Genomic DNA, 26,498 nt, shown 5'->3' with positions numbered 1-26,498 from the left:
CAGCATACAGAGCCTTTGAGTAGAAAATGTGTCAGACAGCGTGAGAGCTGCTGCAGCATCTTGTGGCGCTTTCAAGACAACTGGGAACTTGGAAAAATACGAGGTCAAATCATGACCTTCAGGTAGGAAAGTCAGAGCTCTAGAAAGGAGGCAGAGTTCCCGAGTTGGAATTCCGAGTTGGATGACCGTTGGATGAAAACTACTTTTCCCAGTAGGAGCTTGTTTACCCCCCAGTTCCTAGTTGTCTTGAATGCACTGAAGTCAGAGTTCCCAGTTGTTTTGCACACGGCATCAAACGGCAAGGCAGGCTTCATCAGCGCATCACACACCACTTTGCAATGAGCTGGAGGCAATATGCATTTTGAAAACATATACTTGATTGTTTGAAACCTGAACGTTTTAATACATATTAAGAGGCATGTCTTACCTTGATTCAAAGTATCCCATTAGATCTCCTCTCTTCTACATTTCTAAGGATATTTTCATCTCTGTCACATGAAACCGCTCGCATGTGCAGTGCCATTTTGGCAACGGTGTTTTCCTACTAATTGCATTATGGAACAAACATTTGCGTGTAGTCTACTGCCTTGTGTGCAGTGAAGTAATAATAGTTCATCAACATTTGAAGCTAAACGTTCTGATCTGTTGCATCAGACTCATTGCTTAAAAAAAAATACAAAATAATGTAGGCCTACTGGTTGTATGAATTAGGGATTGGAATAGGTTATTTCTTTTTTGACAAACTCATCCAATAGAATAGTTGGCCTAAGCCTTTCTACTATAGTAAATTGACATAGGCTAGTGATTTTGCTGTTCATTACTCGTCTTGTTGACTGAGGAAAAGTGAATATGGACAGTTATTCTAACATGTTCAAAGTGCACATCATAATTCGGTACGAATGACTGCACATCATTGCATTCTGGACTTGCATGTTCTGTTAATATGAATGACCATATTCTAAATGCGATTTCTGTCATTCTGAGCACTGTGGGTGGACGCCCTAATCAGGTTATGCACTCAATGCATATGGGTCCGGTACATTTCTAAAATGTCCGGCGCCACATTTTCCTAATGGAAACCCTGCTCTGATCTTATTCACCTCTTCCTAGGTACAGTGCATTCGGAAAGTATTCCGACCCCTTGACTTTTTCCACATTTTGTTACATTACAGCCTTATTCTAAAATGGATTAAATAGTTTTTTCCACCCTCATCAATCTACATACAAATACCCCATAATGACAAAGCAAAAACAGATTTTTACATCACATTTACATAAGTATTCAGACCCTTTACTCAGTACTTTGTTGAAGCACCTTTGGCAGCGATTACAGCCTCGACTCTTCTTGGTTATGACGCTACAAGCTTGGCACACCTGTATTTGGGGAGTTTCTTCCATTCTTCTCTGTAGATCCTCTCAAGCTCTGTCAGGTTGGATGTGGAGCGTCGCTGCACAGCTATTTTCAGGTCTCTCCAGAGATGTTCGATCGGGTTCAAGTCCGGCCTCTGGTTGGGTCACTCAAGGACATTGAGACTTGTCCCGAAGCCACTCCTGCGTTGTCTTGGCTGTGTGCTTAGGGTCGTTCTCCTGTTGGAAGGTGAACCCGCTCTGGAGCAGGTTGTCATCAAGGATCTCTCTGTACTTTGCTGCCACCACCATGCTTCACCGTAGGGATGGTGCCAGGTTTCCTCCAGACGTGACGCTTGGCATTCAGACCAAAGAGTTCAATCTTGGTTTCATCAGACCAGAGAATCTTGTTTCTCATGGACAGAGTCCTTTAGGTGCCTTTTGGCAAACTCCAAGCGGCCTGTCATGTGACTTTTACTGAGGAGTGGCTTCCGTCTGCCACTCTACCATAAAGGCCTGATTGGTGGAGTGCTGCAGAGACGGTTGTCCTTCTGGAAGGTTCACTCATCTCCACAGAGGAACTCTGGAGCTCTGTCAGAGTGACCATCGGGTTCTTGATCACCTCCCTGACCAAGGCCCTTCTCCCCAGATTGCTCAGTTTGGCCGGGCGGCCAGCTCTTGGAAGAGTCTTGGTGGTTCTAAACTTCTACCATTTAAGAATGATGGAGGCCACTGTGTTCTTGGGGACCTTGAATGCTGCAGAAATGTTTTGGTACCCTTCCTCAGATCTGTGCTTTGACACAATCCTGTCTCGGTACGCTACGTACAATTCCTTCGACCTCATGGCTTGGTTTTTGCTCTGACATGCACTGTCAACTATGGGACCTTATATAGAAAGGTGTGTGCCTTTCCAAATCATGTCCAATAAATTGAATTTACCACAGGTGGACTCTAATCAAGTTGTAGAAACATCAAGGTGTAGAAGCACCTGAGCTCAATTTCGAGTCTCATAGCATAGGGTCTGAATACTTATGTAAATAAGATAATTTTTTATTTTTCATACATATGCAAAAATAAATAAAAAATAACTGTTTCTTTTATCAATTTTAGAATAAGGCTGTAACGTAACAAAATGTGGAAAAAGTCAAGGGGTCTGAATACTTTCCAAATGCACTGTATGTCAAGCGGAACTCTCAAAGCATAGGAACAACAGTGTGTGTGTGTGTAGTCTTCAGCTCCAACAAGCAAGAACAGTCCAATTGTGAGCAAGAGACTCCTAGCTACCTACAAGTAGAAACCTCTCTCCCCATTTAAGTTAATCAAATGTCTCACGATACTGAAGTCTGTTTCAAATTCTCCAGGATTAGTGATTGAGTAAAAAAAATTAAAATAAATCGATAAACACGAATGGCCGTACGTAAAAGCATTATAAATATAAGTAACGTTTGTCCATTAGTGGAGGTTTGGGAAACAGTAAAAGCTAATAAGTGGAGGAGAGAGGCCATTCCAGTCCATTAGAGTCCCAGTATTGTGAGAATGCCAGTCTCTCTGAGGTTATCTACTGGCAGGCCACGCTAACTCGAGACGCACAACTCAAAACCACGACAGAATCCGTCTGATGGATAAGACACACGGCCTTTCTGTATATCAACAGTAAATAATGAACACAAAATAGATGACCAAAATGTAATCCCCTTCTTTTAAAAAGAGTGCATTATTATTCATGATCCATTTTGAAGGTATTTATTGAGATGCGAGCACTATAGACAGAGAGGAGGGGCTGAGGTTACCTCACTCACATCTCCAATTGTAAACGGAGGAGAGCTGTCACTGAGGTCATGAAGAGGATACAGTCTGTGTGTGGACCATGTCTCTAGAGGCTGTACACAGCAGCTGATAAGGCTCATGCTTTCAGTGGAGGTCGGGTCGACACCGGACAGTGAAACGCTGGCTCATGAGGCCATGAGAATAGCAATAGGCCAGGATATCTTATGCTGGTTGTGAAGACTAAATGAGACTAAGTTGCTGCTCTGCGGATGACCCTGTGCTGTTTCTAGCCTATTGGGGGGGTGTGCGTGTATGTGTGGTGTCAGGGGGGTTTGGAATTAAATAAGAACAGACAGCAAAAATACATTTCAATTTCGATGGATTAATTAAGTTGCATGGGGACCAAGGTCGTTCTATCCAAAAACAATGGAGTAATTGACATGTACACTTTCTCATGGCTGTCTCAGCAGAGGTGACAGATCGGTCATCAGTGATGCATTGTGACCAATGACGATGACCTTTGCTCGCTGAGCCACAAGCAGCAACTGCATAGTTTGTGTAAAACCCTCTAATATGAATAGAGATTCTCAAAAGACTGTTTGGAGAGGAGGTAAACTGTATTTGACTGTAAAAGCTGGTACTCACTTGATTGGAATGCGTGGGACTGCGGTGGGGGTGGAGGCTGCAGTGACTACCTGCAGAATCTGTTCCAGAGCAGAGAGTCCCCCTCCCACCTGGAACGCCACTTGATCTGCATTGTTCTGTAGAGAGAGAGAACAAGAACCACAGTCAGGGAACAGGGAGCTGGATGGACCAGGGTATCACGTTGCTCTCTCTGTGGACACAGCTTCTCTTTTTTCATCACCTCCCATTTCCAAAAGGGAGTCGGGAATGAAATCTGAAACAAAGTGATCCCCAAAGCATTCCTGTTAAATCTCAAAAGTGCACAACCCCAGCGTTCCACCCTCACTCCAGTCCAGCCAAGTCTCAATGGAGGACAGCTACTCTGCAGACCTCTACCCACACACAGCACCAGGGTGGTCTGTGCTCACAAACACAGGCTGAGGAGACTGTAGAAAAGTAGAGAACAGAGAAATCAAACAAAAACTACTAAGAAAATCATAAATCAAGATAAGAGTCTTGGATACATGCTGAATTTACTCTTTGTTTATTTATTCCAATATGAATCGAGCTATAACTCTGACAGAGGTAGTGCACACATCTGAGCCTTGCACACTGAATAAAAAAAAAAAAAGGTGCAATATGCAGAGATCGCTCCGCCATTTCCTGGTTGCTAATATTCTAATAGTTTGCCTAAATTCAGTTTATGTGACAATGTATAGTGTAGAGAATCCTTGTCATCTAAACTGATGTGAAATATATTTTCTATAACCAAAAATATAGTATTTAACTGTTTGAAGCTGGTCTACAAAAAACGAAAGTGAAAGATGCAAAAACGAAACAAGCATTGGAAGCTTAGAAATAGAGCACATAGAACATATATACCGCTTCTTAGACTTGCTGTCAATACGAATGACAGATCTATAACTCACATTTCTATGTCAATTTGGTCAGGTCGCCCAAAACGTTACATATTGCAGTTTTAAAGGTATAGTAGAATGTGCCTTGTTTAGTCTAACACAATACAGTGTCAATACAGCAGTCCATAGATCTAAGACCAAACAGCCCTAAATAAGAGGGCCCTGCCCTGCTGTAAGAGAGAAGAGAGTCAGAGCTCTTGGCATTGGGTCAGATGCTGCTGCAGCTACACAGTCCAATAAATCAACAGCTCCAAAGCCCAGAGCAAGCGGCTGCTATCAGACATGTTAGTGCCTGGGTTGACCAGGAGGATAGGGGCTCCAGGGGAGGAGTGGGTGCTGATGGAAGGCTTTCCTCACACGGAGGGAGCAGCCAGGAGCACAGTCACACCTCACCACACCACACATGGAGGTACACTGGGGGTCCCTCTTATGCTTAAATGAGGTCACTGTCTCCCAGGTAGTGTGACAGCCCTCAAATCCAGGCACTCCACCGTGTTTTAGTTCCACGGATGAGGGGGTTGCCAACAAGCCTGAACACATTGAGGAAGCGCTGTGCAAAATTATATATAAGCTCTTCATCTGTCACTCAGACGGACTGCCAAGGCACAAGTCCTCAGGATCCGGTGACAAAAAAACACTGAACTCTGCTAGGGTTAAGGGATTTGGAACCAACACACTGAAAAGCACACCAGAGGCCCTATGTATGATGTGCAATGAGGATTTTGCAAATCTCTACCGTGATCCAATCTGCCCATGTGTGGTTGTGTGCTGTTTATAAGAGACCAACCTCCTTTGTGTAGGTTACCACATCAATATGGTCTCTAGCACTGAGCTTGGTTTAACCCACTCTTAACTCACCCATCTAAAAACATCTGGGCTAAATGTGGAAAGGCAGCTCTTTCATGGTGTCTTATCAAATGGTCTTTTAAAAGGGGTTAACTAGGACCTGCCCAGTCCTGGCTGTCTGACGTTAAAGCCAGACTGGGACGGCTTGGCTGCATCTGTTTCGGCCTGTTGACAGATCGATCAATGTGACAATGGAAAAAAAGAACGGATGGAGGATTAACCTCCAATCATTTTAGCTAATGTCTTCAGGTGATCTACATCTGCAATACCCATGGCATCCTTATCAGAGAGGACCAAGAGGAGACCCATCTGCTGGTGTGGAGATACACATTCATTCAATTCTTAAAAGCACACCATCAGATATTGGTATTTTTGGTGCAGGAACCAGCACAGTAATCAGTGAGTGGACCTCTGTGGTGTTCCTCACGTTTCACCCTTCCTTCTATCGAGGATGTAAGGCTTTACACTCTGCTGCCTCAGTACTGTGGATGGCAGTAGAGCAGAGCAGGAATAATAGGCCTTCCTGTTCCCGATCAATGAAGAATAACATTTAAATTGAAAGAACTAAAGAGAGCAAATTGCAATAACAGCTGAATTACACGCCATATTAAACAGAACCCTCTGGTACCAACTTCTTCAGGAACAATGAGTTACACAAAGAAACAATAGAGATGTCTTTCATTAAATAACCCCTTGAAACACACTGGGAACTGTATAACAACATTAAGGTGAGATCTCCATAGGACGTGTGCTGTAGTAACTATTGTATCTATTGTTGCCAAATGTTGATTATAGACAACAGGCTTCTGGTTCCAAAGCCATGGTCACAACATCTGGATTTGATACAACTTTTCAACAAGCCACATCAGGAAGAGGCAACAAAAAGCATGTTTGCATGGGATTAAAGTGACAGTGACTGTACACACTGAAACAAGGTGACTGACTGCTAGTTGATAGAGAAAGAGGCTCGACTAACTAAAATGTTCCTTGTATTTAAATCACTTAACTTAAGAGGTTCAATTCAAAGCTGTGAGTAACCTACTGTAGAAACAGTAGACCGTAAACTGAAGCCTATTTGTGAAAGAATGCCTTCCACTGTGTCATTCAACTACGCGTTACTATAACCACATTGTGTAATTACAAACAAGCACATATCTGGATTAAGAGAAGATAAAAACACTACAACATTTGAAACACAGAAATATCCTGCACTGACAGACAACGATACATCTAGCTTAGCACCAATCCTCCATTCCATGTTCCTATGGAGCCGTGTGTGATCTGTCTGTGTCCTGTCACTCCCTGCCTGCCAGACACTCTGGTGACAGTGTAATAGGATGAGGGGCTCATTTCATCTAAAGAGAAACCCCTAGCATGACTGAAGACTTGAGGAAAGGCGAGGGGGCAAGGGGGAAGGCCAGACAGGCAAGTCCAACCTGAATTATACAGCTGGGGGAATCTTATCAAATTATTACTCCTGCTGACCATTACTACCCCAGCTAATCAGAAGGCCAGGCAGCTGTTAATTCCTGTGGCACTGCTGAGAGAAAAAGGCAGGTAGGGAGGGCCAGCTGGACAGCTCTTTGTAGTCACCTCCCACGAGCCACTTGAATTAAATACATAAAGAAAGGAGGAGGGGACATGGAAGGGACAGAGAGGAGGGGAAAGCCCCGATCCTCTGGCCCCACCAACAGACGCTTGGGAACAACTGGCTGGGAGTTCATTAAGGGTGTGACACAGGACAGCCCTATGTCAATCAGTCTTTGGCCTCAAACTGGTTGCCCCAAACAATATTACAGACTGAGTGAGCAGGGCAGACACTACCATACATGCATTTCATCTTGGACCACAACTAACATATACACTTACAAAAAAAGCCTGGGAGGAGTAAACAAAGTCTCCATTTTGTTGAGTAGTCTAAACCAGCATCTGCATGTATGGGAGGAGTGATAAACCACAACAAGACTGTTGGAGTAAACATTTAGAGACTGAGTAAGAGTTTGTATATTAAAAGGGTGTAATGGCATGCTGTTTGGTATACTAAAGTAGGATGATTGGTTGAGAGACTGTAAATGGGAAACAGTACTGGGTGAGTTTATTTTATAAAATGGACAGAGATTCATTAGACTAGTGAGGCAGGGTTTCCGTTAGGAAAATTTGGCACCGGACAATGTGACTGGCAAGATTTTAATTTACCGGATATTTTCTAAATGTACTGGACATCCATATGCATTGGGTGCATAACGCATTAGGGCCTCCACCCACAGTGCTCAAAATCACATTTAGATTATTGTAATTAATCTTAACAGAATAGAAATTTGCCTGTAAAGTTGTAATAAAATGAAGTAGAACGATGTTCTTATACCAACAAGACAGGTTTTTAAAAAAATGCTAAACATTGCCCGTGGCGTCTTCATTCCTGCTATAAATTATAAATGAATATAATAAATAAAAAATACTAAAAACATTTAGCCTAGAAGAACAAGTCGCCTACACAGTAATAAAACTTCAAAATATTATATTTGTATAATTTTATTTGCAAACGACCTGTCCTTTAGGCCATTTGCAATAAATAACAAAACACAGCTGTTTTCAAATACAATCTAGGCCTCTCTAATTTAATTAGCTTAGGCATTAACATTTTAATTAGGCCTAATAAATAACAAAACATGGCTGTCTAGGTTAGGAAAAGGGTTAGGTTAGGTAAATTTGTTAATTTGACAAAAGCTGGATCCCTTCTAGCCATGACCGGTCCAGCCCACTCCACTCCGATTCAGCACCACAGCAGTGGAAAGAGGACACTCTAGGACCCTCAAACACAACTCTGGACCTCGATGCCAGTTCCACTGTTCCCCTCTAATCAGGGACTGATTTAGACCTGGGACACCAGGTAGGTGCAATTCATGATCAGGTAGAACAGAAAACCAGCAGGCTCCGGACCCCTGCTCTAGGCGGCCACAAAATGAAGAAATTATAAAACTGATATTGGACAATCAAATTGATATGTAAATTAATTAAATTAGTTAAGGCTGGTTCATTGAGAGAAAGCTTATTTTACAATGCTGTAAAACCCTGCACCATGCATTTATTAAAGCACTTGTTTCTAAAGCTCAAATTATATCTCACTCTTTTTACAGTTCTACTGGATGACGTTAATATTATGTTTATTGTAATTTGAACTATCGTGGGGTCATGACTTGTGCCATGTGTGATATACACATGGCTGCCTAGTGATTGCAACATTGTAACTCTCCGATGTGAATAGTTGACAATGATGTTTAGTTTCCAAGTGCTACAGAATAGGCTCAACTGAAATGCACCAATTGCGCATGATACATCATTACTCTACCAATCCATTCCAAATCTTTATACTATTACATGACACGGGCGGCATATGTTGCTCTTGCCTAGGGCGGCAGCAGAACTGCTAGACCCAGGCCTCAAACACAATCATTTCCCTCTAATTTACATTTTACATTTACATTTTAGTCATTTAGCAGACGCTCTTATCCAGAGCGACTTACATATATATTTTTTTTATACTGGCCCCCTGTGGGAATCGAACCCACAACCCTGGCGTTGCAAACGCCATGCTCTATCAACTGAGCTACATCCCTGCCGGCCATTCCCTCCCCTACCCTGGACGACGCTGGGCCAATTGTGCGCCGCCCATGAGTCTCCCGGTCGCGGCCGGCTGCGACAGAGCCTGGATTCGAACCAGGATCTCTAGTGACACAGTTAGCACTGCGATGCAGTGCCTTAGACCACTGCGCCACTCAGGAGACGTAGATTTACTTGCATTTGCGGTGGACCTTGGAATGCTCAAAGTGAGCCGCTGCTGTTGGGAAGTCAAAACTGTCCAACTCCTTAGAGCAGCTTGCGACGGCGCATTAGCCTCGTTACTTTGTCCTCAAAAAGGGCGCAATCGTGAGGCCATCTTTAAACTGTTTTGGAGATGAAAATCCCCTCTCAGTGGGCATACTGGAAACGGGGATAATCAACACAATCGTCGCCAATTTTTCCCAGTTGGACACTTAGCTGAAGTGCCTTGTGTGGAGTAATAATAGAAACACACCTGACACTAATGTCCAGCAGTTTGAGGATTTATCAGCCTATTGAGTATATTTGCCTTTGAAGTTGGAGCACATTGACTGGTATTTCCATCAATTAATAAAAGCATTATTTTGCAATGGATTTTTTTTTCTTCTCCCAGACAATTTGTCCGGCAATTTTTATTTATCGGCTTTTCATTTGTATTTTTGTTGGGCCAAAATACATAATTTACCGGCTAATGGAAACCCTGTAGTGAGGCGCAAAATCAGACACCACAGAAACCAGACAGCCTATGGAGAAACTGCAACACAGAGGGATTTCAATGTTTGACCCCAGATAAAGTTACAAAAAGTAAGCCATCCTGGAAACATAAACTAAAATATTAAAAGGCCATATTCAGTCTTCCAGCAAACCTGTCCTGGTTGGGTAAGAAACATGTAGGTACAAAGACCGTCAAATTAAATGATTTCCCTGACTTTATGACTTACTTTGGCAGCAACAACACAAAAGCTTGTCTGTTTGATAAATAATTTATTATAACTCCTTCTGAACTCATAATAAGAGGGTTATTTTCATACAATAGGGCCTATTCAAGAGCAGGTAATATGAATGGGTAATATTTTGGCCAACTTTAGTCTACTCTACCTATTAATTTATTGTAGTACAATCTGTAGTTAACCCATCTGAAATTCTTTAGTTATTATGGTAAGGTTTGGCGACATAGCAAATCACATAGCCTCGTTCAATAGCTGTCAAGACTGGATTAAATAACCATAACACTTATAATTCAAATCTTAACACTTCTTGTATAGGGGTAAGACAACAATAGCATTGAAGGTCATTGGAGTAGAATCCTTATCCTTAGCCAAAAAAATTAACAAAAATGGTACTAATCTTCACAAAATATGCAATTTCTTTACAAAAGTATGAGTGTATAATTAACCTGGATGGGAAATTACAATTAACCTCATCAATTTGAATGCTTAATGTGAGCACTTATAGCCACGGACCAGACTATCGAGGAATAATAAGCTTCCTGACACACTTCCTGTCAGTTTGGTCCTCCTAGTCTCCACTGACAAGCTCATTAAAACAAACATTTGGGGAAAGTGGATCTATGACACACTAACACTCCCAATCTAAGCCAGGTGGAACAAAGAAAACCCTCCAAGGGGATGAGGGATTTAGAGAAAAGTATGATTTTCAGCTACAAGACCAGTATACTAGGCTTAGGTGAGTATTGCATTCAGTGTGCAGGAATACAAAATATAACCTTGGTATTTCGCAAAGTTCAGACACCACTAATCAAGGCTACATCATCATCTTCAGGCAGGCTACTTGTGGCCCTATGTTCTTGTTACTCCGTTGCCCTATTCCCCCACATCCCAGGTAGAACAAGCCAAAGGTTGGCCATGACGAGGAGCCCAACCAGCCCATGACAGCTGGCAAATGAAAATGTAAATAGTCTCCACACTCCAGCTCTTAGAGCGCAGTGTTTCTGACAGTGCCTCAAGTGTCATAAACGCTCTCCATCTAAGGCCAGCCTTTATTTGAAGTAGTGACAAACAAATTTGGGCCAGCATGTAAATACGTGAGTTCACTACCAAGGTATGAGAGCAGAAACTTAAGAAATGATCCTGGAAAAAAATTATTAGAGGGAGAAAGCTCTCCACTCCATCCCCCTAAAAAAATTGAGTTTGACAAAAAAATAACCCATTAGTGGTCACAGAGGGAGAGGCATGCTGGGGTCAGAGACTGGGGGGGGGGTTCCCTGACTGAGGCAGCCGTGGAGGGTGAGTGTCGGGTGTTGTTCAAGGAATTAGCAGAGAAAGTGGAGACTGAATCAGATATCGCAGAGAAAAACAAATATCTAGGTGAGTCAATAACACGAGAGATGCTTGTTAGGTCAAATAATCTAAATGATCCTGACTTAAAGTGACTCAGGGGGCAGACACCCATGCTGACGGAGACTATATTTATTTGCCTTTGTCCAGGGATTAGAGGAGGAAGTGCTCCCCAGGCTGGTTCACAGGCCGGCCCACCATGGCCCACCCCACAGCCCATGCCTCACTCTGCTCTGGGCTACGGGGGAAGAATGTGTTTAACAGACACTGAATTAAGTCTCTTCCACCCCTCTACACCCACAAAACTATAATGAGTTCACAATAAGGCTTTCCTCAATTGTTTTAATGAAATATAAATATGTAAAGAGCTTTAACCAAACAGAGTTGTCTGTCCTAGCGATCCCAGTGTTGAATGGAGGAGGACTCCGGGCCCAGTGACCCCTGACCTCCAACAGGGAGAGTATGGAGCTAATGGGAGGAGTCCCCCTGTTAGTGACAGCTTGAGCACCATCGCACTGGACTCCTCCTCTCCCATTACACTGTGCTGCTGTGCTGTGCCACCCACCCCTGCCACCTCTCTCTCTGGGGAAATTCAGTAATAGCCTCTCCACCCCTCCCCCTGTCAATGACCAGACACCATCATTTCTCCATCCTCCCGCCCACCAACATGCACAGTGTGCTTTATCAGGTCTTGAACTGCAACTTCGTAGAAAAATGACGGCTTGTCACTGTATATTCTCCTCTTCATAAACACAGTGACAGGTCCTCTTCATAAACCCAGTGCAACCCCATAAAATGCCATCCAACAAAGTCTCATCTACAATGGATCTCTTTCGCTTAAATTCATTAAATTGATTTAAGTCAACTGTTGTTATCAATGCCTGCCATTCAGTATATAGCTTTCTAAAAAAGCAGCAGCTATGAATGAAATACCTGATATTCCATTGTTACTTGAGATCCTTTGGATGACATTTTTTAGGAAAACCTTATGTTATTGTATAAACCCAAAACATACTTCTGAAGCATGCAAATGTTTGCCTGTCTAGTGATGGGTAGCTCCTCTATTAGTAACATGTGGCCAATGAAAACACATAGCTAATCTGGCCTGCATTACAAATAACCTGGGGCAAGGAGTTGGGGAGTAAGTGATACTCTACACTGGGACTGTGAGACAGACAGAGCTGCAGCCAGTTCAGAGAACTGCCCCCCTCACTGCACACACAACCCACACTAACTCTAAGCACTGACAGAACAACACCCAAGCAGCACTATATGACATGGAGGAGAGGGGTTAGTGATTTACCTGTTTCTCCAGGATGCGGGTGATCTCTCCCAGGGTTCTGTCCAGGCCTGACACCCTGGTGTTGGCCCACTGCCCGCTGTCCTGGCCCTGGAGTTGCTTCACCAAGTCCTTCACCAGACGCTGGAGCCTAGGGAGAGGGGAGAGGTTTAGTCCAGTCATCCATCCATCTATAATTACTGTATCATCACTATTCACTACAGTTAAGCAGAAGGTATAAATGTTTAGTAGGGAACTTACTTGGCCTTGTATGGGGAGTCGGGGACTTGTGTCTTTGGCTCCATTGACGTCTCGTACTCCTTTGCCCTACACAGGGAACAGAAGAAACAGTATTTGAATAACAGGAAAATAATACTCCAGCTGTCAGTAAAAAGGCAGGGGAGGATGAAAAGTCTGAAGGAACAGAAAAAGGTCAAGTTAAGACTGAGTGTTTATTTTGCCTGTCAACCAGTAACTCAAAATAAATCATGCATTAATTCTACAGGGGCATAGCGCCTCACTGCTTGAAAAAAAATCATAATGACATTCCACCCTCATCACTTTACATTGGCATATCACATGTTCTGTTCAACTGCATTGTTAAATAAATAGTAAATGGTATGCTCCAACTCAGGTAGCAAAGACATCAGTGTTTTGAATCTGTGACCTCCACAGATTCACAGGGTCATCAGGACTGTTTTCTCTGTGGCATTAGACTAGCAGACATGGTAAAGAAGACAGGCTCTACTAGTAGCACACAGAACATCGGTCAGTCAGACAGCATCTCAGAGCAGATAAGAGCTATTATTGATCCCAGGCAGACAGACCGGTCTTACGGTCAGACACAAAGCAGCTGATAAACTAACAAGTCCTGGAAGAGGACAGGTGGAGCCTCCCTAGAGGACCAGACCTGTCCTGACAGAACAAGGCTAAAGTCATTAGCATCAGCTAGATATAGGAGATTATAAACAATGTCAATGTCAATCCAGCTCAGAATTAAACCCTGAAATAAAAGGTTGTGTAATTCCAGTGAAGACAAAAGCTTTAGGTAAACTGACTCGGGTTTTTTATCAATGTTTAGTATTTCTAAGGTTAAATCAGCAAACATTTGTCACTCAGAAAAATATCTATGAGCAACAGTCAGAAATGTCTGCTCTCAAGGGCACCCTTCCCATATAAAGACATGAGTTTAAACTCGATACCATCATTGAAATGATCAATTCACGTGCTTAACTTTTTACAGTCTTTGCACAAAGTTATCAAATGTCTTCTTCAGCAGTTGCAGCAGTTCCAAAAAGATGAATATGCCCTTATTTCCCATCTTAAAGTGTATTATAAATCACTGCACATTGGCAGTACATGAACTGCATGTGAAATTGATAATGGATGAAAAAGCATAATTTTAGAGGGGCAAACTTTTGGCCTGGTGTAAATAAAAATGGTTTAACATACAGTGCTCTGTGAAAAGGCTTGTTTTGTAAATGTAATATTATACAGTATTGTAGAGGGATTTGGAGGGCTTAATAGAAGGTCATTCGATCAGAAACACAGGGCTCCAGAGCAGTTTTACTTGGCCCCCCAAATTAATAATGACTAGAATTATTTTTTCTAATAATAACAAAAAAAATCTTGGACCCGCGATGCAAAAAGTCCCAAATACAATGTCCCCACCTAAATAATGCAAACGTTACATTTTAACTTCATTCATGAGGAGAGAGAATGCAAGAGACAGTAAACCTATAAAGCAGGCAGCGGACCATTTTGTGGGGCTGAAACCGCAGCGCAATCAACAGGAGGTGAAGAACAGCGCCTGTTGCTGAAAAGATAACTAACTTGTTATGCAAGTGGCGCACAGCAACAGATGCAGGAAAAACTACACCAGTCGAGTAACTAATTTCAACAATAATCTTCATTTTTATTTGACTTTACAAACAAGAAGAGGGCTTAATTGGAGTCTATTTCTTCTGAACCTAGGCCTACATAAAATAACAACAACTGGCTGAGGCTTAACAGCATCTTTCACAGTAACTTTTAGAAGTGGGATGTTTTAATTAGGCCTACTTACAATGGCAGCTAGCCCAAAATGTAGCATCCTACATAAAACATTAATTTAAAGAAAAAAGGTGATGTCTGTATCGTGAGTCTCGGGATAGCCTGCTCCTGTAATGACAGAACAAACAGAAATCTTCCATCACCTCTGTGACAATGCTGTGGCCTGGTCCCTCTGCCTGTCGTTTCTTCAGTGTGCTAAAGCACAGTAGCCTTCCAGATGACAAGTCCAAATCGACCAACTCAAGCTTCCTAGTAAAGGCCTCAAGTTTTTCCACCATGTCCACGAATGTTTCCCTCTTCTTTGTAACTGCAGATGTAACCTGTTTAAGTGAATACGAAGGTGGTCAGCTGCTGCCCTCATTTTGCTTTTTCTGAGAGCATCTACAAGCTGGTCATGCAGCTCACAGAACCGCTCCAGCGCTTTCCCTTGACTCAGCCAGCGCACGTCGTCGTGAAGCAGCAGATCATCGTGGGTGGCCTTCTCTGATTCTGTCACAAGCTTGCGGAAAAGATGGTGTTGGGTGCTTGATGTCCCCCTGACAAAGTTGATTTTGCTCATTACTTTATCCATCACATCTTTTAGCTCACCGTTTAGTCTGGCACACAGCACACTCAGATGGATGAGACAATGCAAGCCATTCATTTGGGGGTGCAATTTCCTTCAACCTGCTGACTAGGCCCCTGTGTCTGCACAGCATAGCAGGAGCCCTGTTGACTTTTTCGAATGACAGGCCATGCTGCGGAAAAATTCTTCCAGCTTTGTGAATATGATGTCTCCGGTGGTGTCCTTCGAGGGAATCAGTGCCAGCAGCTATTCTTTAAATAAATTTCCATCAAAATAACAGACATATACACACACAACTGTGCTACATCAGTGTTGTCAGTACTAATCAATAGCCAGTGGAAAATGCTCAGCCTGATTGAGCCCCTCCAGAACGATCCTATGCACATCATCCGCCAGGGCATGGATGCAACGGCCGGCTGTTGACGCAGACAGGGGCACCTGTTTGACAGTTCCTCCAAAATGGTCAACATGCACTTTTAAAATACCTGAGCGTCTGTGAAGGGCATGTTGTGTTTGGTTAGAACCCAGGACGCTTTTAGGGAGGCACTTGTGACCTTCTATTGTTCGGGCAGGTCACAAAGGAGGATTCTTCTGTCGTGTGTGTAGCTAACAGTTAACACTTCAATTTCTCTCTGTCTGGGGCAGGAAGGCCACTTTGAAAGTGCCATGCTTAGATTTATGACGTCTGCGATTGAATTCTTTGCAAACAGCGACATTTTCGTTGCAAATAAGACACAATGGCTTGGCATTGGAGAAAGATTGTAAGATTAATGCATAGCTCTCTGTCCATTCTTCCCTGAAACTTAGATTTTCATTATCCACCTTTCTTTTGATAGGAGTGGATGATGTTTATAATGGATAGTTAGTAGGTGATGTGTATAGTAGATAGGTAGTGGATTATGTGGTTTTACTTTGAGAGCAACATTCTCTTGCTAGCAAGCTCATTGTTCTGAACTAATGTTGACATTAAAAAAAAACCCATAGCCTACAGTAGGCTACGTAGACCTGTTTTCCCCACTAATCACAGCACAGAGAAATATACAAAAATAATAATTTAATAGAGACATTGGTGATTTTATTAGTGTAATCAGATCAAAATTATTATGTTATTGTCATTTAATGTATGTACTTATCAGATGTGTTAAAAATGTTGTTCAATTTGTAGTGTAGGCCTATTAATTGTGCTAATATTATATGTTAATTATGTTCTGGACCACCAACTATTAGCGCCAAAAAAATGTGGCCCCCCATGTGAAACCAAGTTGACGAACCCTGCTATAGGTGAACGTGTACGGAAATTCCCACACACAAAGACTACTGGATTAACCGAGGATGTACGCATTTTGACAATACTGAGAGAAACTTAATATGAAATGCTATTAGTAAGGTATTTTCCGAATGTATGAAAACAGAAAGATTGTTTACCGTGAGAACAGATCATAAATTGCATTACCAGAGGCATTAGCCTGAGATATTCAGAGCCTGGTACGAAGGCAAGGTCAGGGTCCTTAAATGCAGTATGCACTCTGAGTAAAACAACCAGCTAAACGGCTAGCGGGGTGACGGAGGTCCATCATTCTATCACATTATTTAACATGTCCTCCAAGATGACTGAATATAAAAATGCTGCTGCCTCCCTTTCACCAGAACTTGAACTATACCTGGCCCGTTTGTCATTCCTGATAATACAATATTCATCTCTGACAGGTTTACACCCGCCCAGGTTAAACGGGGAGCAATTGCTGAGCCATTAATCATGCTCCGCAGCAGGCCCGGCTAAATGGGCTGCGGCTAGAAATATTAGTAATCAGCAATAAGAGAAAAGGCACAAATCTATAATGCAGAACTAATAATCAATTCATCACAGTCTGCTCTTTTATTCATCTGGACTGGGCTGGCCCTGACTGACTAAAGAGAGCTAACGCTGTAAAAACGTATACCTTTGGAGGCAAAAAATAACCAATTTAGTTTTATATTGTTACATGTATACTGTTTGATGCTGTGTTACTGTATATACTGTGCATTATAGCAAAACAGCTAAACAGTTGGAGTGGACTTCTACACTGTGCACCCAAATGGACAGGTTGTTTGAACAAGTAGTAAGTTGGCTTGATGAGCCTGAAACCTCTAGTGGTTTCCCTGGGGCCTCATCTCACAGGAACATGGTGTGTATGTGTAGATGGACCCTGTCAGCTCCTCCACTGGGTGAAAGGAGTATTGCTGTGATGACCTATCCAGGTTCCACACAGGGGTGTCTTTGTGTGCCCACCTCCTTGAGCTCCACTAACACACTACTGACTCTGTTCCCAGCCAAGGGAAACACATACAGTGGGCTATAGCCAAATGGCTTGTACTACAGGAGCAGGTACACACTTCCAAATCCATGTTTCAAAGTTCAGAACGCATCCCGACACAAAATGACATGCTACTTACATGCCTTTTCAAGAGTATATTTTCATCAGAAAAGCAGCCCTATATTACAGGAAAAAACAAACAGCCAAACCGCCAAAATGTGTGATAAACTGTGTTCAGTAGTTTATGATGGGGGGGATAAAAGCCCACCTCAAGAGTCCAATGAAAACATCTCTTGCATTTTACAGACACTCTGCCATTCTCCAATAAAACGGCTCATTTTCACTCAGCGGTGGAGCTGCTCACCTTTATGCTAGCTGGGGCTTTGTGTTATTTACTACCTCTAAAAGCCTTGTGCCTCTGAGTGCTAGTCTCAGCAGGGCTGGGGCTGAGAGAGAGGGCTGGGGCTGAGAGAGAGGGCTGGGGCTGAGAGAGAGGGCTGGGGCTGAGAGAGAGGGCTGGGGCTGAGAGAGAGGACTGGGGCTGAGAGAGAGGACTGGGGCTGAGAGAGAGGACTGGGGCTGAGAGAGAGGACTGGGGCTGAGAGAGAGGACTGGGGCTGAGAGAGAGGACTGGGGCTGAGAGAGATGACTGGGGCTGAGAGAGATGACTGGGGCTGAGAGAGATGACTGGGGCTGAGAGAGATGACTGGGGCTGAGAGAGAGGACTGGGGCTGAGAGAGAGGACTGGGGCTGAGAGAGAGGACTGGGGCTGAGAGAGAGGACTGGGGCTGAGAGAGAGGACTGGGGCTGAGAGAGAGGACTGGGGCTGGGGATAGGGCTGGAGCTGGGGCTGGGAGGGGTGAACAGAGGCAGATCATGTTGTCACTTTCTCAGCAGCAAGCTCCTCCATAAGGGAACAGAAACACTCAAGACAAACTTCACTGAAAGCAAAGTACTACAGAATAAAGGACTAAATATTTAATATGGTGGATACTTCTGCCCCCTCTACCAGCCCCCTTTAAATAAAACATAAGGCGAACATATATTGAGCAGCTGAGTTCAGTTAAAATGTTAGCGAGCGCTGCTAAAAATAGGCTGCATAACAAAGTAGAGCCATCACAAGGTGAGTGAGTGTCCTGATAATAAAAGTGACTACAATACAAGACCATTTGCTCGTAAGAGTTAACGATGCGCCTCAGACACACATGTCATTTCAGGTGCTGCACCCCCCCAGGCCCCAACACTCCAACCTGCCCCAATAACAAATAGCTCATCCCACAACTTTCTCTCTACTCTGCCATGTCCCTATCCTGCCCCCCAACCCCTTCCTCCCTCCCTTGTTGTGACAGGCTACTAAATTGATTGAGCCCATGCCTGGGATCTGACACGGAGGCGCGTTGCCTCCTATTTGTTGATTAGTATTGATTTTCTTTGATACTTCATTTAAAAATCAATAGCCTGGAGAAAGAAAAATAGGCATGGTTTACACATACTTTAACACACTATTGTACACTGGAGGAGGCTTGAGTTTTGGCAGAACCCTGGCAGCAATTAGGGGGAAAGCTCTTAACAGGTGAAAGCCAGGGCCTCAGATCGATTCACAGTTTTCTTCCCCAATCACAGAAAGTGGCCATAAATTAAGCTCATCAGTGTTATTCTGTGGACAGCTGTGATGCACATAACTTCTGCTTTCCATCTCCTTGTCACTCAAAGCACCCCACCGAAGGCAGCGTTGTCCTCTGTGCCTGAGAGGGTGTCACAGAGAGGGAGGGAGAGAGGGAGAGCGAGGGAGAGAGAGAGAGAAGAGGGACAGATGGATGCATCACCTGGAGTTCATGCGTCCGCGGAGCTTCTTTGCCTTCTTGCGTGCCTTCTGCCTCTCCTCTCCGTCCTTCACATTCTCAGAGGAGACAGTGCTCTCCATCACAATGTCAACTATGTACTTCTTTAAGGAAAGATGCTCCTGAAACACATGAAAACATTTAATTACAACTAATCTCATTATTAAAAATGTGTCCAACAGAGTAAGCAAATGTGATGCTGATATGAAATTGAAATGGACACAAGGAGTGAGGAAAGAAGAGGGTTAAATGAAAAAGGCGGGCAATTATCTAGGGTATCATATTTCCTTGGTAGACATAACCTCTAGCACTGAGAAGCCTGTGAGTCCACCTGCTGCCTGCACCCATGGTAATGCTGAATTAGGTAGAGGTTTTGCTTCCAGTCTAGTGTGCACCACACCAGGCCTGTCCGATCAGATCAAGCTGATATCTCCACCAGGAGACAGAGGGATGTAATCCAATTTAAAGAACATGATGTATGTGCAAGAAACCAATTACACAATTATGCTGTCATCCAGAATCCTAGAGGATGGAATGGTCTACTAGATAACAGTATCCATTCAGCAGCCTAGCCTGCTTGAGGCATTCCATTTCTTTTTGTCAAGTGTTGGCAGTGCACCTGCTGCTTGAATAGGGGTTTCAGAAGAAACCCTTGAAAGACCGGTGTCATCGTAAGCACACTAAAGCTAGAGAAGACCTACAGTTAACCATGTGCTGAGGCGATCAATAACGCATGAGTAATAGCGATCACAAACAGGATCAGGAATCAATTCTTACGCCTTTATTGTTTTTTACTTATTGATTTGTGATCAACCTGATCAATCAGAGGGACCCTTACGAAAAAAGATTGCAGTCAGAGTGCAGTATAACCGCAGTATTCTGCAAATATTTTTTGTATGCAGTAATTTTGCTATGTAACCGCAGTTACAGTGCCATATAAATAGTACACTGTAGTTATTCTGCAGTGTACACTGCAGTGCTTCATTCTATAGCTAGAGGACTCCTGATATATCCAGGAGCGATAAGTATCATTTTGTCTTAATCTGTTGTCTAGTTCTGTCTTTTTGCTAGCTAGGGCCATCTACTTTAAGTCAGTCTTCCCAGTAGCCTACTTGGTGTGTGAACTGCTGACTGCTCATAACTTGCAGCTGATTGTTGACACATCAACCAAGATTAAGGGGCAGGGCAATTTGTGACTGTTGTTGTTTTCTTAATCAGAGGCTATATTTGAGGTGGAGTGGTTTCTCCTCTCCTAGGCAATCAGCAATTAGTACCGGGAGGTGTGCTCTTTACCTCTGCAAGGCAATTGGCAATTAGTGTTAGTATTTCAGTCTCCCGTTTTCTCAGCGGAAGCTATAAGTGGCGGTCTCGTTCGAAAAACTAAGACCGTCGCCGAAACAAAGACTTCTGCAGAGTTGTTCTGCGGAGTTGTTCGAGGAAGGAAAGAGAGAAAGTTGTATATTTTGATTGATATGTAATGTTAGTGCCTTAATGTGTTTGGACCCCAGGAAGAGTAGCTGCTGCTTTGTTAGCAGCTAATGGGGATCCCTAATAAATACAAAGGCTCCACACCACTCTCTCACTTGAGTATCTTAACTAGTTATTTTCAGATCTCATTTTGCTCTTTTGTATCTTTGACAACTATGTGTGTGTTTTCTATACCCATTTGCTCGTCTCCCTATAGCCTTTACAGACGCTCCCCACTCCTTGGCTGCAAGCCTTCTAATTTAGTGTACCTTGCAAGCACAACCCACTTGGAATTAATTGTCTCTGGCAGCATTTGGAACTGCCGATCTGCGGTCAAGAACGCAGAGTTCATCTTTGCCTATGTTGCCCTTCAGTCCCATGACTTTTTGGCCCTGATGGAGACATGGATCACCCCAGAGAAGACATGACTGCAGTTGTGCTGTAGAATAAATTATATACATTAGTTTATACTGGATTAAGTGTATATTTTCGTAAACTGTCATTTCGTTAGTTATGTTCCAACATTTTCTCCATCTTGTGCCAATATCAGTTATTTTTAAGTCTTGGTTCGAATAATAGATTGTCAGCTGGATAGGCGCTCTGCAAGGTTTTGTATATCCTCTACGGGATCGGTGTCCCTATACCGGGACGGTTGCTGCTCAATATGCAACTATTACAAAGCCAACTTTCCGGGACATAGACATGTCTTATATGGGCAGAAAGCTTAAATTCTTGTTAATCTAACTGCAGTGTCCAATTTACAGTAGCTATTACAGCAAAGAAATGCCATGCTATTGTTTGAGGATAGTGCACAACAAAAAACGTATCACGGCAACTGGTTTGATACATTCACCTCTGAAGGTAAATAATGTACTTCAGTAATCTTTCTCTGATTTGTCATGCGGAGGGTCGCAGAGATAAAAATGTAGCATAGTTTTGTTTGATAAAATCAATGTTTATGTTCAAATGTAGGAACTGGGTTCAACAGTTCAACTGCTGTTTCTGGCGCCAATAGAGTTGGACTAATTTCTTAGTCTTATTACGAGTCGCATGTGAGGTATTTATAATATCATACATGATAAATATTATGCCCACTACAGTTCCATTTAATTAGATCTGCTTTCATATTGTTAAGGGATAAAGTTATCTTTATATATTTGTTCTTTGTTGTCACTTATTAAGCATTCAAAGTATTTGTAATTTTTTGTGGTCCACTTTAAAGGATTCCTGTAGATCATGAGTTATTATTTTTCGTATTGCCATTATTATTATTATTTTTCACGTTAATTGTATATCCTGAGATTTTAGAGTATTCTGAAAATATTAGTTTCCTTTTCTGTCTCCCTCTCCTCCAACCCTAGCCACTCAGCCCCTCCCCAGCTGGTCATGCGTCGTCACGATCTTCGCTCTCCCTCACTCTCTCCTCTTCTATCCTATCATCTCTCCCTTCCGCTAAATCCTTCTCCCTCCTGATTCTGCCTCTTCGACCCTACTCTCCTCCATTTCTGCATCCTATGACTTGCACTGTCCCCTTTACTCCCGGCCGGCCCTCCCCTCCTGCTCCATGGCTGAGTGACTCATTGCATGCTTACAAAATAGGGCTGCAGGCAGCTGAGCGAAAATGGAGGAAAACTAAACTTCCAGAGGACCAATCATCCTTTCTGCTGCTAAAGCCACTTTCTATCACTCAACATGTCAAGCTTCTGCCTATAACCCTAGGAAACTCTTTTCCACCTTCTCCCTCCTTAATCCTCTACCCCGCCTCCTCCCTCTCTGTGGACGACTTTGTCAACCACTTTGAAAAGGTTGACGACATCCGCTCCTCATTCACTCAGCCTAATGAGTCCACTGGCCCCACTCACACAGAACTACCCTACGCCTTGACCTCTTTTTCCCCTCTCTCTCCAGATGAAATCCTGCAACTAGTGAGTTCTGGCCACCCAACTACCTGCCCTCTCAACCCCATCCCCTCCTCCAGACCATCTCTGAGACCTTCTCCCATTCCTCACTTCCCTCACCAACTCATCCCTGACCACTGGCTGTGTGGCCAACTCATCCCCTCCTCAAGAACCAAACACTTGACAACTCTGACGTCAAAAACGGCATACCGGTATCACTTTATTTTCTTTCCAAAACACTTGAGCGTGTCGTCTCTGACCAATTCTCTCACTATCCCTCTCAGAACGATCTTCTTGACCCTAACCAGTCAGGCTTCAAGACAGGTCACTCAACTGAGACTGCTCTTCTCGGTTACGGAGGCTCTCCGCACTGCCAAAGCTGACTCTCTCCTCTGTTCTCATCCTCCTAGATCTATCCGCTGCTTCGACACCGTGAACCATCAGATGCTCCTCTCCACCCTCTCAGGGCTGGGCATCTCCGGCTCTGCACACTCTTGGATTGCATCCTACCTGGCAAGCCGTTCCTACCAGGTGACGTGGAGAGGATCCGTGTCTACACCATGTACTCTCACTACTATGGATGTGACAAATGGCCAGTTTTGCTTAATGTTTAAACAGCCATAAAAAAATAAAAATAAAGGTTTTCCGTTACATCTACCACAACCCTTTACAGACAGAATGCAGCTACAGTAACATGTCGATAGCGACAATAACCTTTCAGACAATTAAAGTGCCGCATCAGATGCGTCTGTACCTTTTCAGACAGTAGAATTCTGCTGCGGCATAGAATGTTCTGTATCGTTTCCCTGGCGACAATACATTTTCCTGATTGATGTGCTGCTGTGTTTTTTTTTTAAAGTTAGGGTAGCTAGATGCATTTTCTTTCTATTAAATGTCTTGGTAAGTGAAACTTGAAAGTACTTTCTTAGGAGAGAGTGGTCTGCGAGCAGGCAGCTGGCAAGGCACAGCAACTCGAGATTATTTGATTGACAGTTCTGGTTACCTAGTGATGGACGTTAGTCCCGCTTCAGAAGTGGCATTCCTTTACAGACAATAAAATGCCTGTTTATATCTCCAGAGAAGCTTTTGTATCGGCATTTACAAAGCCGTAGTGTAGCCTACCCTAACAGACAAACATGCCCGTAGCCGAGGCGCTTTCAAGGTGCTCTGGTCTCTTGGCACTCCCACCCCTACAGGAGGGCAGCTCCCGCTCAGCCCAGTCCAAGCTCTGTCCTGGCACTCCAATGGTGGAACAAGCTTCCCCCTAATGCTAGGACAGCAGAGTCCCTGCCCATCTTCAGAAAACGTCAAACCCTACCTCATCAAAGAGCATCTTAAATAATCCCATAGCCCCCCCCCCCCCCCCCCAATAATAATAATAATAATAAGTAGCTCTGGATAAGAGTGTCTGCTAAATGACTAAAATATTATTATTTTTTTTTATAATTACTGCGTCCAAAATACCACAGTTGACTGCAGTTACTGCACTTTTACTGCAGTTTCAAAATGGCAATATTTGTTGTAAGGTGAGGTTTAAAGGTGATTAGAAAACAGCTCCTCTAAGATCAGTAGAGATATAGGATTAACAAAAGATCAATGTGAGGTGGTGGTTGAATCAATGGTACCATCCTGTTAAAGGGATTGGTGGGAAAAAGAAACATCAAGACTATTTACTGATGGGAAAATTCACATAAAAATATATTTTCTGAAATCCTTCTAGAAGCTTGAATACATGTGTTTAATGAATTAGCTAAGCACTTATTGTGTGCTGACGTCTGCAATACCATATTGTGCAGTTGAGCCTTTCAGTCATGACTGTGGCTCTGCCTTGCTTGAGAGGCAGCTGTTCAGTCATCTCTATGAGAGCCTATCCACTCCAATGCTCCTTCCGTTTACTTAACGGAATCGTTTCAGTAACACCTCAAAAACATGAGCCATCTCACAAATCACATCAAAGATAGTTCGAAGGGATCTTAAATATTAACTAATCTACATAATTAATTGATATCATGACCATGTCATAGCCTAATGCTTCTATTTGAACTTAACAATGAGTCATTATTTTGTATCATGACAGGTGATCTGATGAGGATGTGTGACAGACAGGTGTCTGGCTGAAGCAGGAAGACAATGGTCCACAGAGCCAGGCCTGAGGGCAGAGCTCCCTCACAATACCTACCACACACTCCTCACAATACCTACCACTGTTCTGGAGGGAGGGAGTAACCAGGGGGCTTTCTAAACACACACCCACAGCACCTAGAAAACAGGCCTCTTTAGAGAGGCACAATCTAAGTGATATGTTCCCCCACCAACTCTTTTGTCCAGGACAAAGGATTCAGAGGTTGGCTTTGCATTTGGTGTGAAAGACAGCAGTATGTCATGTTGGGTACAATGTGATGGCACACTGGATCCAGTTACACACCATCCAAGCAAGTTATTCACAGGACCTTTTTTTTTCCTTTTTAAAAGGAACAGAATGCTTTCTGTGACATTCAAGTAGCTCTAGCAACACATAACATGATAAATATGACAGACTTACAAAAATGCACATCCATTCTCTATGCATCTTTCAATGTTTAATGCCTTCCATCTTTAGAACTCTTTCAAAAAACATTTGATCTTCCAGGAAATCTGAACCGCAACTTCACTCCTTTAAACTAGTTCAGTCTCTTTACAGCTCTGTACACTTCGTTCTAACAGCCTGGCAGAGACAGGGTTACTTCAGCTGGCACTCTGTGTATTTCAACAGGGGTCTCTGGCCACCAGAGGAGATTCATCATCAACACCCTCCTCATTTACTGCTGGCTCCAGGAGGTCAACTCTCATACTCAGAAGCCTGAGTCCATCACAGCCTAGTGATCCCTCTTTTGGCCCAGTCCAGTCCCACAGCCCCACTCTCAGAGGCCCAGCTGAGGGTGCAGGAGCTGTCTGGGAAGGGATGAGTATCCCCTTGGAGAGGTCACTGGTGTTTTTGTGCTGCTGTGTCAAGGGTGACCAATAAATAAATCCAATATGTCCAACCCGAGGGGCCCTGGACATTGCGTATATCAATAAAACAGGACATTTGACAACTAATAAGTAAGTAAAGAGAGTGATTGCAATCCCAGCCGTTCTCTCTGCACATCGATCCAGCCCTGTTGATAATCATTGTATCTTCTATTTAATTCGCAAGTCCTTCAAAAAACGAGAGGAAATGACTAAATATGAAGCCTTGGGGCATCTGCCGCCCGCTTCCACTGAAGAACTATGTAGTGACCTCTGTACAGTTCAGCCAACCATCTTAATTTTAATTAAAAATCTTTCATTCCAGCAAGAGTTATGGAACCAGCAGCTGAAAAATAGTTGGCAGTTGCATGAATGAAATATTGCACACCAAAATGAGCAGGACATAAATAAAGAAAGGCCAGCATAGTCTATCTAAACAAAATCCCAGGACATTTCTCTAACGGCTGCTTGATTTCCCTCAAAAGCTGAATGAAAACGTGGAACAAAATCAGGGCTAAATAGCCCATAATTGAAACAGTGTAGTAAATGCTACGAGCATGTCCAGTACAGTTGTCTTGTCTCATCCCATTACAACAAATAGCTATTATTACACAGGGAACACCATGATGATGATCCATAGTACATATTTTGCAATCGTTTGGACCCGTTAGCGAAGCCATTCCATACCCCGCCAGCCACTACTATTGTAAAGCATA

At 43.2% G+C, this 26,498-nt stretch overlaps 1 protein-coding gene across 2 annotated transcripts in view; it reads right to left on the bottom strand.

The window, feature by feature from the left end:
- The window catches only part of LOC311134485 (S phase cyclin A-associated protein in the endoplasmic reticulum-like), a 100,346-nt gene that overhangs the window by 37,614 nt on the left and 36,234 nt on the right, over nt 1-26,498 (bottom strand). For both annotated transcript variants that reach the window (XM_084168172.1, XM_084168173.1), the window contains exons 20-23: nt 19,415-19,551; nt 12,939-13,004; nt 12,702-12,828; nt 3,760-3,875 (exon numbers count right to left, since the gene is read on the bottom strand). In XM_084168172.1, the coding sequence (XP_084024298.1) occupies nt 3,760-3,875; nt 12,702-12,828; nt 12,939-13,004; nt 19,415-19,551 (446 nt within the window). The remainder of the gene's footprint in view (nt 1-3,759; nt 3,876-12,701; nt 12,829-12,938; nt 13,005-19,414; nt 19,552-26,498) is intronic.

This window comes from Coregonus lavaretus, assembly GCF_964263955.1.
Source record: "Coregonus lavaretus genome assembly, chromosome: 9".
NCBI lineage: Eukaryota > Metazoa > Chordata > Actinopteri > Salmoniformes > Salmonidae > Coregonus > Coregonus lavaretus.
This window is presented reverse-complemented; position numbering and strand designations above follow the sequence as displayed.